The sequence below is a fragment of the Bufo bufo genome, chromosome 1, assembly GCF_905171765.1.
Source record: "Bufo bufo chromosome 1, aBufBuf1.1, whole genome shotgun sequence".
Classification (NCBI taxonomy): domain Eukaryota; kingdom Metazoa; phylum Chordata; class Amphibia; order Anura; family Bufonidae; genus Bufo; species Bufo bufo.
Genome location: NC_053389.1, coordinates 549,609,521 through 549,623,752, shown reverse-complemented (window position 1 = coordinate 549,623,752; position 14,232 = coordinate 549,609,521). Strand labels below are relative to the sequence as shown.

The 14,232-nt window shown below is 37.2% G+C and overlaps 1 protein-coding gene across 2 annotated transcripts in view; it reads left to right on the top strand.

Moving 5' to 3' along the window:
* The window catches only part of RELN (reelin), an 841,105-nt gene extending 829,508 nt beyond the window's left edge, over positions 1-11,597 (top strand). For both annotated transcript variants that reach the window (XM_040412563.1, XM_040412554.1), the window contains exon 64: positions 10,261-11,597. In XM_040412563.1, coding sequence (XP_040268497.1) covers positions 10,261-10,357 — 97 coding nt within the window. In that variant the 3' untranslated portion in view covers positions 10,358-11,597. The remainder of the gene's footprint in view (positions 1-10,260) is intronic.
* Positions 11,598-14,232: the final 2,635 nt, after the last annotated feature.

Genomic DNA, 14,232 nt, shown 5'->3' with positions numbered 1-14,232 from the left:
CCTGGGCACTTGCGAGCCCTCATTTACATATTAATAAAACTGTGTTTTTGCTGCTGGTGAAAGTCAGAACAAAAGACCAAAGGTACCATTTGAATCATGGGTATTTATGTAACAGCACTATGTAAGCAGTGTATAAGGTGAAATTGTGGTGACAGACTCCCTTTAACACAAAAAAGACCGAACATTGCTATATATTACCACCAGGTGGCAATATACATCATTGTATGATTAATAAATGTAATGTGTGCATTAAAACTAACATCACACATGACAATTTATTTTTATAGAAATTAAAACAGCTCAGCAGGTGTTGGACTGTACAGATTTTAAATGATCAAAATTGATAGACTCTAGGATGCTTTATTAATTTAATGGCCAGACATAGCTTCTTTTTTTTTTTTCTTTTTTCTCCTCCTGTGCTGCTGTGCTCTTATTTGGGGGGAAATTGTGTCAGACAAGGTTTTCTGAGTCAATTTTGTATGTATAGGGGGTCATACTGTCTTAGAAATGTCTGGTGCTACACAGCAACATGTGTTTTGCGAGATATGAAGATTGCAATATCTTATTCCGACATCAAATCTAATGATGGTCAGTTAGGTCACGATGACACTCGACATGCTGTAGCTTTGATGTGACCATCTAAAAAAAATCCCATACTGCTGACATCATAAACCACACTGCAAGTTGCATGTGACAGCGACTTGCCTGTGACTTTTCTATAATTTGGCTATGTTTCTATGGTCCATTCACAGGTCTAAAATAGAAATGCAATAGTAAATTTCAGAATCGCACAAATGTTGTGGAAACTTGCGGATGTCCAACACATGTATCTATGTTGGAACAACCTAAATGTAATTTTGCCTTTTAACTTTTCCTTGTTTTTTTTATGTTTTATACCAGTGATTGGCTGACCTCCAGCACTCCAGCTGTGCTGAAACTACAACTCCCAGCATGCACCATTAATTTCTATGGAGGTCTGAGAACAGCCAAGCAAGTGTACATCCTTGGGAGTTGTAGTTTTACCATAGCCAGAGTGCCGAGGTTAGCCATCACAGTCTTGTACCATCTTCCAGAATGCCAGAAAAGACTCTATAGATTTATGCTGTAAAAGTCCACAATGAGATAGGCTGGACGTAACACCCAAAGATCACTGTGTAACAGTGCAGCCACCAAAGTGAAGTTGCCATGACTGTGACAATCACAAAAAAAAACACTGCTGGATTTTTTGCAGTCCTTGAGTCTAGGTTGCAGAAAGTCTGTATATTTGCTGTATACCAGCAGATATGGGCGTTTTAGGACATGAAAGAGGAATTTACTAGTCAAAGAAATCGGAAAGATGGCCAATGCAGTCATGTGAGTATATTATAAGACTGCTGGATGGTGACATCACAAGGACAGCTTTTAACCATGTATTATTTACATTCTGAGAACATGGGCACAATTTAAAAAATATATTGATAGGGTATTTAACAGTTAATGTGAAAACTGCTTCTACATCTGGAAAACACCTTATATCATATCTGATTGAAATGAAAATCTACGATGTTCCAGCCTACCTTAGGTTGGTGGGATGAAATTTATCAATTGTGTCATAAAATGCAAGAATTTAGGAGTCAGTGAAAAGTCACAAAAAGCACCAAATTTATTAAAATGGTGAATACATTATAATACATTTGGCTCAACTATGCACATTTTTCTACCTTACGGTACCTTAAGGCAGGTGCGCTCTCCCCTTCCTTGTAATAATATTACACATTATATATGAGGCATACCATGTTCTTTTGTTGTGTAGTTTGATATATAATTATGTTACAGATTGTTTAGAAAATTTCTCTCCTTTTCTTATACATGGTATCTTCTTCACTTTTCAGTTCATTAATTATATTGTTATGCCCATTGTAGTTAACATAAATTACCAAGATTGAGGTAGCTTTGGCTTAACAACAATATTAGCGCTTGTCAGTAAATCTGACTCACTTAATTGGGGCAAATGTACTTAACTACTCCTAACTGTGGCTTGTCAGAAATGGGACAACTTTCTCCTGATTGCACCATTTTTTGCACAGCATAAGGTAACCAATAGGTTGTACCAGATTTATCATAAAGCGTGATCCACTATGATAAATCTGGCAAATCTTTAGACTGCCTGTCACTGTTTACGGACTAAATATGAGACCGGATTAGTAATTCTGCCCCATGATTTGTAATTCAGTTAGTCCATGGTTTCTTCTATATTCTCATCTAGAAAATATTGCTGTTTTGAATGGCTAACACTAGTTTACTCCTCCCTTTTATATATCCTGACACAGTATTCTGGGTAAAAGGCTGACGTGATGTCATGTACAAACCAGGTCCTTTTAGATGTTACCACTGTTCATGTATATGCACTTGTAAATTGCTGGAACTGGCTGTGTCTATTCTTTGCACATCTTCCTCTTACCTGCTCTTAAAAGCACTTTATTTTGTCTGCTGCACAAATGGAAAAAAGCCACTCAGTGTTTGCATGTGTGATGAGATTAAAAGTTGCCGCCTTTGCATTTGTACACCCATATATGTTTAGTATGTGTGTGGGATGTGTTCCCAGCTGGAGAAGATAATGATTTCCCTATATTGTAATACTGCTGATATTCTAGACAGTTCTAATAGCTTACAACTGAAAGGCTCATGCACACAAACATATTTTTTTTTCCCCACATCTGCTCCACATTTTGTGCGGGTTGGATGCGGACCATGTACTTCAATGGGGTCGCAAAAGATGCGGACAGCACACCATCTGCCGTCCACATCCGTATGTCCGTTCCATGGCACCAGTAACAAAAATAGAATATGTCCTATTCTTATCCATGTTTTGCGGATCTGCAATTTGCGGACCAGAAAACAGACTATGAACATGTACATGAGCCCTAACTCTGTTTCAGCTCTTTAGGCTGGAACTACATGGGAACTTTGGCCATGACACCCATCGTGCAGCTAAAGATCACAGCAATATAACAAAAGTATATGTGGTCATGTTGTGATCTGCAGGTTGCTGTAACCGATACGTGCGAGTTGACAGAAATCCAAACATTTTATATTTCTGGTGACTTTTGTGTCACCCCCACGTCAGCTTGCACATAAGAACACATTGCTGTTCATTTGATTATGCTGTGATGTAGCATGGACATGCTACGATTTTTGGCTGTGCAATGTGTGTCCAACCAAAGTCTCTGTGTCACCCCAGCCTTTTCTGTAAGTTGCTATTGTACACAGATTTAATGTGAACATACTGTAAATTAAGTCTCATTGCCACCTCCAGACATTTGTCAGTACATCATGAGTGTGAAAGTACATCTGTATTGCGAGCAAATACTGCATGGCATATGTAGCAAGTATTCTGAATGTCTGCAAGCACAATAGTAATGTCTCTAATTTCTCTTTCTATAAGAAATGAAAAATCGTTAATTGCCTCTAATCCTCATCCGTCTTTTATGAGTAATCACAGTGCTGCATGCATAGAAAGGCATTTTCTAACTTGTGTTATATTTCATTATTTGCTTTCATTGGTTCTACACTAGAATAAGGTAAGTGTGTATTCTTTGTCTTCCTTTTATGTACACAAAGCTATAATAACAGGACAACACTTAAATATAAGAAGGGTTAGTAAATACTACTCCTTATAGTACAGGACTTTGCAATATAATTTTTCTAAATCATTTTATTAGGTTATTTTGCTATAGAAACCCTTCCACGAACAGCATCTCATTAGTTAGTAGAAGACAGAGCCTCATGCTCTACTCATTAGGCTACCATTTTAAGTGTGGGAGCTAGGGCCTTATGTTTGTACAGAACTTGCTCCTGTACTGAAGATGGTAGCGAAGGAAGCAAAGCAGAGCTCTTAAATGTCCTCAGTGGTCCAATGCCATAATACTGGCACCACCACAGGGAGTACTGCCAGAGCTTCTGTCCTGGATCAGCAGGTGATTGGAGAGGCGAGTATTGTTTTTAGTATTTTTTTATATTTTTTCTTATTTTCTAACATTTTCTGCTGCATTTTCCCCAAAGACTAACATCTTTAAATACTATGCATATGGTTGTGTACCACAAGGAGCAAACTAAACATGGATTTATATAGCAGAAATATAGAAGATTGATGGCAGAAAATGACCAAGTGGTCCGTCAAGTCTGCCTTTATAGTATTTAATTTGTATTGTTATCTTAGGATAAGGATATGCAGAATATCCCAGGCATGTGGAACTTCACTACCTGTTCCAAACATCTATTACTCTTTCAATCTTTTGACCTTATACTGTATATAACCTTTACATAATATTAGATTATTCAGTGTAAACTAGACATTCATTTTTTTAATAAAAGATGCTTTAAGCCAAATTGAGTCATTAGACACAGAGTAGCTTTACATATGTACCCTACACATGTAGAGGCCTAAATATCCTTTTTACATTTAGTCATAGACTACTGATTGCCTCATCTTGCCATGTGTTTTTCTAACAAATTAAATAAAACTTAACTTTTATTTGTGCTTTTATTTTATTAATCTTATCTAACCACAATTATTTAAAACTTTTATCAGGAGTCCCCCTATTCTAATGCTGTATTGCATGTGTTATTCTCTGCTCTGGTAGCTGCGCGCTAGTCATGACTTTTATCAGGAGTCCCCCTATTCTAATTCTGTATTGCATGTGTTATTCTCTGCTCTGGTAGCTGCACGCCAGTCATGACTGCCCGATCCCCTGAAGACGCCAGGTAGCTGGCGAAACATGTCGGGGGGCAGTGCATGAGATGATTTTAAATATTAGGTGAACCTACTAAGTGCTATATATAGAAGGAACTAACAGACGCCAAGACAAATCTGGAGCTAGCGCGCAGCTACCAGAGCAGAGAATAACACATGCAATACAGCATTAGAATAGGGGGACTCCTGATAAAAGTTTTAAATAATTGTGGTTAGATAAGATTAATAAAATAAAAGCACCAATAAAAGTTAAGTTTTATTTAATTTGTTAGAAAAATACATGTCAAGATGAGGCAATCAGTAGTCTATGACTAAATGTAAAAAGGATTAGACACAGGGAACACAAGTGAACACAATATTTAAATTATTACTGCATTTATGAGATTAACAAAGTTATTTAACACCCATATGAATAACTGCCCTTAAAGTTAAAAGTTGACCACTTTTGTAGCAATAATTGCAATAAAACATTCCTATAACTTCCTTGCATGCTGCTGATGAGAAATTTGTAATCTCTGTAGAACTGGCTTTAGTACGGTTACACCTATTTCTGCTACAGCTGCAGGACTATCTTTAAAGCGGTATTCCTTTTATGCTAAGTTATTCCCTATCCACATGATGGAAAATAACTATTAGATTGGTGGCGGGCACTTGTTCACTTGTTCATCGGGTGAAAATATCACTTGAATTATAAGCGATCTGCTGTTCAGAAACAATAAACGTTCATAGAGGGAGGAGTGATCAGGGAGATGAGAGATTGCTTGCGACATATACCCAAGGTGATTGATATATGCAAATGCAGCTTTCACCTCCTGTACCGAGCAGGCAATTATCGGGAACAAGCGGTTCATTCCCCATAAATGCCTGCTGTTTCGGTCCCTCTCCATAACTGAAATCTACTGTGGAGTAGATTTCTGGTGTAATGTACCCCAGCTTTCTGGCACACATGTTGTTAAATGAGTCGGTTTGCTGAGGTCCTGCCCATGGCCTGCTTCCTCCCACCCATGCCACACCCAGATTTTGGAAAAGTAACAAGGGTGTTAGAAAAATCTAAAAAGTTGCTAATTTTTCACACACTGGCACTTGCAATAAAATTGGTGACTTTTCCATGTCATTTTTGCTATAATAAATGACCCCCAATGGCTTTCACTATGGTTGTCTTAAAGGGGTTGTCCACATTGGAGGGCCTTTCAGCTAGACCACTTCTGCATTTTGCCAAACCTATGACGGGAAGCATACTTAACTGCTCTGTCACTGGATTCTGGCTCCTTCCACTGGTCCCACTCTCCAACATCCAGTTTGCTGGGGATCACATGTGCTGCTGCAGCCAATGACTGACAGCACTATAGATGTGTTCCCTATGCATCACATGACACATGGTGGCTGCCCAAAATGTTCTGTAATGGTTTCTGAGACTGATATATTTTCCAGACTCTTTGATTTTGGCATGGTCTTCTTGAAGAAACTTTGTGAAAACTACCCTATCTTTCAGTGTATCATTTCTTTTTACCTAAAGTGTATGTTTTATTATGATGCAATGGGGTGTCATTGAGGCACTGTCATAAAGCACATTGCAGGACAGCAGAGATGATGAACTCATGCTTGGACTCCAACAGTGTTCAGATACTCTTTCCATCTACTGATCTCGAACTGCTTTGCATTTGATTTATATTGTTACTGGCTAAATGGGTTTTCTGATAGTTTATACCTGATGACCCATCCTCAGGATAGATAATCAGTATCTGATCGGTGGGGGTATGATACCTGACACCCCCGCTGACTAGCTGTTTGAGAAGGCATTGGCGCTTGCAGTAGCACCTTGATTCGCTCACGTGGCCTAGGTGCAGCTCAGCCCCATTCAAGTGAATGGGGCTGAGCGCCACACCAAGCACAGCCACTATACAATGTACGGTCTGTGCTTAGTAAGCTGCAAGAAGGTTATGGTGCTCACAGGAGCACCTGTGCCTTCTAAAACAGGTGATCAGTGGGGGTCCCGGGTGTTGGACGCCCATAATTTAGATACTTATGACCTATCTTGAGGATAGGTCATCAGTTATAAAGTCTTGGAAAACCATTTTACAATGTACAGTTTATAAGATCTATGAAATGCTATAAAAAAAAGAGGACTTTAACCACTTCATGACCACCCATAGACTATAAATGTCCTATGGGTGGTTGTTTATATCTGAATGGACGTTTTAGAACATACATTCAGGGATGGTAGCTGCACGCTAATCGTGCAGCTGCCTAGCAGGGGGCCCGCTGTCATTGACAGCAGGGCACCCCAGAGAGAAGGCAGGTACAGTTCCCAGGTTTCCCTGCCTTCTAGATCGATGTCTTCCACAGACCTCGATCAGCCCTGCACTGAGGCTGTACAGCGCTGTATTATGGGGGGTGTATTTCCCCTGTAACTGGGGCTACTATGTATGTCAGCCCCAGTTACAGGAGAAATCAATAGTGAAAAAGAAAAGTGAAGTTAAATGTCCCCCAGAGGTCTTGTATGACGTTATGGGGGACACAAAGTGTAAAATAAAAAAAATAAAGTGTTTTAATAAAAAAAAGGTTTCACATAAAAAATCCCCAATTAAGTAATAAAAAAATTAATTAAATAAACATATTTGGTATTGCCGCATCCGTGATGGCCGGATCTATAAATATATCAAATGATCCACCCCGTCCGATAAACACCATAAAAAGAGCAATTTTTGTCACCTTACATAAAAATTGCAACACCAAATGATCAAAAAAGGCATATGCCCCCAAAAATAGTACCAATCAAACCGTCACCTCATCCCGCAAAAAATTAGACCCTACCTAAGACAATCGATTATTATTAGAATTTTTTTTAATAAGTCAAAAAATAAAACTATAACTCTCAGACAATGGAGACACTAAATGATTTTTTTTTTGCTTCAAAGCTGCTATTATTGTGTTAAAGTGAATTAAGAAAAAAAGTTGACATATTAGGTATTGCCGCGTCCGTAACAACCTGCTCTATAAAAATATCACATGACCTAACCTCTCAGATGAACACCATAAAAAAATTAATAAAATAAAAACAGTGCCAAAAAAGCAATTTTTTGTCACCTAACATCACATAAAGTGCAACGCTAAGTGATCAAAAAGGTGTATTCCGCTCAATATATCAATCAAACTGTCACCTTATCCCACAAAAAATTAGATCCTAACTAAGACAATCGGTCAAAAACAAAACAAAAACTATGGCTCTCAGACTATGGAGACACTAAAACATGATTTTTTCAAAAAAGCTATTATTATGTAAAACTTAAATAAATAAGAAAAAGTATACATATTAGGGATTGCCACTTCCGTAACGATCTTCTCTGTAAAAAATTCACATGACCTAACCCCTCAGGTGAACGCTGTAAAAATAAATAAATAAAAACTGTGCTAAAACAACCAATTTTTTGGTCACCTTGCCCCATATAACGAATGATCAAAAAAATCATATGTATAAAAAAAAACATGAATTGTTCCTACAAAAAACGAGCCCCTGCACAAGACGATCGGCAGAAAAATGTAAAAAATATGGCGTTCAGATAATGGAGACTTTTTCTTTTTCTAAAATGCTTTATTATGTAAAACTTAAACAAAGTAAAGTAGACATATTTGATATCATTGTGTCTGTCAGATGAATGTTGTAAAAAATTGAAAATAAAAACAGTGCAAAAACAGTGCCTTTGGTTACCTTGCCTCACAAAAAACATGATATAGAGCAATAAAAAAATCATATATACCCAAAATAGTACCAATAAAACTGGCACCTTATCCCCGAGTTTCCAAAATGGGGTCACTTTTTGGGAGTTTCTACTGTAAGGGTGCATCAGGGGGGCTTAAAATGGGACATGGCATCTAAAAACCAGTTCAGCAAAATCTGCCTTCCAAAAACCATATGCTGCTCCTTTTCTTCTGCACCCTGCCGTGTGCCCTTACATCAGTTAACGACCGCATGTGGGGTGTTTCTGTAAACCGCAGAATCAGGATAATAAATATTGTTTTGTTTGGCTGTTAACCCTCGGTGTGTTAAAGAAAAAAATGGATTAAAATGGAAAATCTGCCAAAAAAGTGAAATTTAGAAATTTGATCTCCATTTCCTTTCATTCTTGTGGAACACCTAAAGGGTTAACAAAGTTTGTAAAATCAGTTATGAGTAACTTGAGGGGTGTAGTTTCTATAATGGGGTCATTTATGGGGGGTTTCCACTATTTAAGCCTCACAAAGAGACTTCAGACCTGAACTGGTCCTTAAAAAGTGGTTTTTGAAAATGTTATAAAAAAAATGTAAGAATTGCTTCTAAAATTCTAAGCCTTCTAACGTCCTAAAAAAATTAATTAACATTTACAAAATGATGCCGACATAAAGTAGGTATATGGGGAATGTTAAGTAATAAATATTTTATGAGGTATCACTTTCTGTTTTAAAAGCAAAGAAATTTAAATTTTTTGGTAAATTTGGGATTTTTTCATGAATAAAAGTGAAATATATTGATTCAAATTTATGACTATCATAAAGTACAATGTGTCACGAGAAAACAATCTCAGAATGGCTTGAATAAATAAAAGTGTTCCAAAATCTATTACCACCTAAAGTGACATGTCAGATTTGCAAAATTAAGCCTGGTCAGGAAGGGGGTAAATGGCCCGGTCTGGAAGTGGTTAATGGACAGAGGTTTTGAAGTTTTGTTGAAAAAATTCTAAACATTTATTAAAGTGTCATATAGCAGGAAAAATAATGTTGAGAGGATTTATTGGTATGTGTAAATGGTTTAGGCGAAATAATTACCATCATTGGAACTTCATAATGTAAAGTAAGTGAATTTTTTTAATGTTGAAATATTATTGAAAAAAAGAAAATATATAGTCATTTGGCCTTGAAACAAGAAGGAATGATAATACTCAGAAGAGCCTGTATAAATGAATATTCAAGAGATTTACATGGAAAATATTTCTGTAAGCTCAACTTTGGTAATATATCCCTGTAGTCCTTGCTTCAGAAGACTGAGGGTTGCCATTTACTGCAGCCTGTACTGTAGCTTGTCAAAGTATTCAGGAAAAAAGAATGCTATAAATTAACATGCAGGACGGATAAAGTGTGATATGCTCTAGGCCTCCCTGACAATCTGCATTGGTGATGTAACTACCGTTATATAGACCTTATGACTGCTGCAACAAATGACTGGCTCGGCAGTGTCCTGCCATATATCGTGGAGACCAGTGATTGGCTGCTGCGGTCACGATAGATATACAGGCTAGAGCGGGTGAACTAGTGAGTATAGGTTCTTTTGATTTCTTTAGCATTTCTTACTTTTGGCCCATTTTTTTTTATTATCTTTAAATTTTACAAGAACGTTTTAAGGCAGCTGTAAATTGTTCTTAATCTTGTTTTGCTTTTCATCATTGCACAACATAAATGACACTGACTGACTAACAAATATCTATGTAAACCTAGTTACGCCTGTTTGTACTGAGCACCTTTTCATTACTTTATTTTATTAATTCTTTTTGCAGCACTCGCAAACAAAATTACATGATGAATTTTTCACGGCAACATGGGCTCAGGCATTTCTACAACAGACGAAGAAGGGCTCTGAGACGCTACCCATGAAGAAGTGAAATATGTAAAGTTCCTGCCATCATGTGAAGTGTTTGATTTTCATTGTGTCCAATCGCAACACTGCATCAAGAATCAAACCATTCCTGCAGTTGGCTGAAATAACTAAGAACCTCCTTTAAGACTGACCATACTCCACTTTTCGCACTGTGAACTAATGAGAAGCAACTTTTTTTCTCATCGGTAAATGTTATAATGTTGATGTGTCTGTGAAAGTATGTGATTTTTGTACCAGTTTAATTGGCAGTATTTCAGTTAAGCAATATAATCTGTTTAACATGAAATCATCCTTAAGCACAAAGACTTGTTGGAACATATGAAAAAAGCTCAGTATTTAACAAAATGTTGACACTTAGATATAACGTGCACTGTATTTCATCTATGTATCATATTTTATAAAGTTAAATTATCATATTTTTGTCCTCTATGTATGTACTCTCTTCAGATATGACTTGCTGACATCTGTAACAGTCAAATACAGTACAATGTTCTGTGTGATTTATGTGCCAATGAATGTACATTGATATCAAACCTGTAACTACAGCTATACAGTAAAAGTTTCATTTATGGCAACATACATCTGATGAAGTTATAGCGGAAATGTTAATAAGAATATGTGATCTTGAAAGTTTCCCTCTCAGAATTGTGATTTTATCCTCAACAGATGGCACAGCATTTTATTACTGGCAGTGACAGTGTTTTTAGTTTTAAAGGCCAATGAACCCACCAGTACCTGCATAGTGGTGTCCGTGGCATTAGAGTGGTTTGTAGTTTGTGGTTGTGTTCTTTGTTTTCCATTTTAATACTGTATGTCCCTACTGCAGTCTTATGTATCTTCTGCTACTATAAGTACCACCAGCAACAGTAACATGGCCACGATCATTATGTATATTACACGATAATTAACATTTTACAGTTTTCCATCAAAATAAAAATATAAGCAATGTTTAAAATGGCTATTATAGGCGGGTGTGCTATACCAGAGAGAGAATACAGTTGTTTGTGTTCTGATCTGTTGTCAGTTTTATAATATGTCCACATTAATCACTGGATAACCACCCCAAATGCCTAAAAAACTTTTACAGATTTTCCATAAAGTTGCAATCGTTACCATGTGCCCTTTTGTTTCATTTCCCTTAATTTGTATATACCATGACTGAATTGAGCATATTGATAGAAAATACTGTTCTATGTTCTGTTCATGTTAATACAGAAATAAACTGTTATGAATGTTTGTTCCTTTGGCAGTGTGTACTTTATTTAAGAACCCCCAGTCTGTAAAGCGAGAAGAACACTGGTCCTGGAGGACATATTCTGAAGTGTATGGAGTATGCCCATCCTCAGAGCTGCATGCAGCCCACAGTGCTTTCCTGTGTGACCCTCAACAGGAGGAGATATACAGTGACCCTTATTCATGTATGAAGACTAGGGGTTAATTCAGTATAAACTATTCCTGTGATCGCCCTCACACAGCTTTGTAAATATAAAAAAAGCTATGGAGGTCAGAATATGGCAATGCAAATAAAATATTTTTTCAAAATATGTTTTTAAGTATTAAAAACACATGAAAAACTATAAAAATGTGCTATCACTGTGTTTATAATGACCTACAGAATGAGGTTATCATGTCAGTTTTACCAAATGGAGAACTCCGTAAAAACAAAACCCAGAAAACTATGGCAGAATTGCATTGTTTTCCAATTCAACTCTAAGAAAAAAAAATTCAGCTTCCCACTAAATTACATGCTATATTAAATTGTGAAAAAACAATGGATTCCAGCTCTTCTTAATAAAAATGCTTTATTCAACTTCCATAAAATCCGACATCAAATAGGACACTTTGCTGTGATGCGTTTCGGGCTATAACATCTTAGCTCTTCATCAAGACAAACACGTAAACTTAAAAACCTCTATTTTATACACAGGCAAGAGACATGCCCATTTGATTGAATAATCCCCATCACCTGGAATCAGCACCTGGTGGCTAGTCGAATTTTGACAGAGGGGAAATTCAGTCAGATGGAACGGAGACTCAATATTGATGAAAATTATATTATTTATATTGTAGGGTTAAGTCATGTTTTCTATTCAACCCCTTAGGTATACATGTTCCAAGATTAAACATCCAGTATGTCTCTCTACTAAAAAGTTTCTGTCTGGGATCTCCCCCTCTAATTGGTGTGGTAACTCTTTCGATACCTTGCACGAAAAACGCAGAGGTATCGCCCTTATGGACAATCGCAAAGTGTGAGGTGGCTGCTGATACATTTCGCGTTGAAACATGCGGGATATCACTCAAGTGTTTGCGAATTCTTACCTTGAGCTGGTTCATAGTACATCCCACATATTGCAATGCGCAAGTTCGACAGGTAATGACATACACAACATATTCTGTATTGCAATTAATGTATTAATTAATGTCGCAGTTCATGTGTACTGCCATTCGATCAGCAAATACACTTCTTGCTTCCACATTTAAAATTACCCTTTGTAGTCAGCCAAACTGGTTCACAAATAGCGTTCTCCGAAAATAAGTTAGGACTTACTTTTTGTCCAATAGTCGGTGCTCTCTTCGCTATGCATATAATGCCTGCAGACAAATTTGGAAAAAAGGTTTCTGGAGACGATAAAGATCCTCTTTTAGCTCTTCTTTATTGATAAATGCATAAAACCGACACAATCACTGAGTCCACGGCATGGTTGCTGACGCGTTTCGGGTGAGTACCCTTAGTCGTAGCACCATGTTCAGTGTGACCCCATATTATAAAGGATTTGGAGTGCACCTCGTCAGAAAACTCTGGGTGGAGCATCCAATCTTATTGGCTGCCACTGCTGAAGCACACCTTTTCCTTTAATTCATCAGTTAAACATACAATTGGAAACACACTGTGAAGATATCCCATGGACAATTTAACCCCATAGTTAACTTATTCTGTGCTTTTACAAGACAAACCGCACAGTGTGAATACCTATTCATTCTACTTATTAAAATCGTAATACAAACAACCAAAATGACAGCTTTCCAACCTGAAATATGTTACAATTAGTTCTGAACCGACAGATAATATAGAAATTTCATAATAAATCCTTATAATTGAAACAAGGCAATTTGGTATAAAACGTTTTGTTGCAGAAGTAAATAGCAATTAAAGTGTTCCTTGCCATCTAGCATATCTAGTGTCAACAGAAACTGTCAAGTCTGCATGTCTAAGGCATAAAGATCAAATTAAATAAATAAGTATATAGACATACAGACTTGCCAGCAGATATAATATTTCCGACACTTTAATGCTATGGGTAGATTCTCTTCTAGGCAACCAGAACCGCACCGTGTGATCCCTGTCCTAAACAGTGTCCAGCTAAAATACTCCATTTTATCAGACACTGTGGATTGTGTCCATCTTGCCTGCTGAAAAGGGTAATAGATTCAACTACGCTGAAATCAAACCTCCATATTAAACTGTTGGTAAATATCTGCCCTTTCTTTATCCATATGTTCTCTAGGTCAATGGTAGATATACATTAGTTCTTTGCGCAAATTGAGACCTGCTGGAATTCTAGATCCAAGTCTAAAGATCCAGTAGGCCTCCCGGAGAAGAATCTTTTTGCGGTGGTCTCCTCCCCTTTTGGGTGCCAAAACTTTCTCTATCCCAAAGGATTGAAAAAATGACACTCTACGGGCATGTTTCTGAATAAAGTGCCTCGCTACATTTGATATATTAAGAATATTGGGATTCCCGATGTAGTTCAAATGTTCGAGAATCCGACTCTTAAATTTGCGGGCCGTGCTACCTATATACATCAGATCACATTGGGTGCATCTGATGACATAGACTACACCCTCAGTATTACAGTTGATATAACTGCGT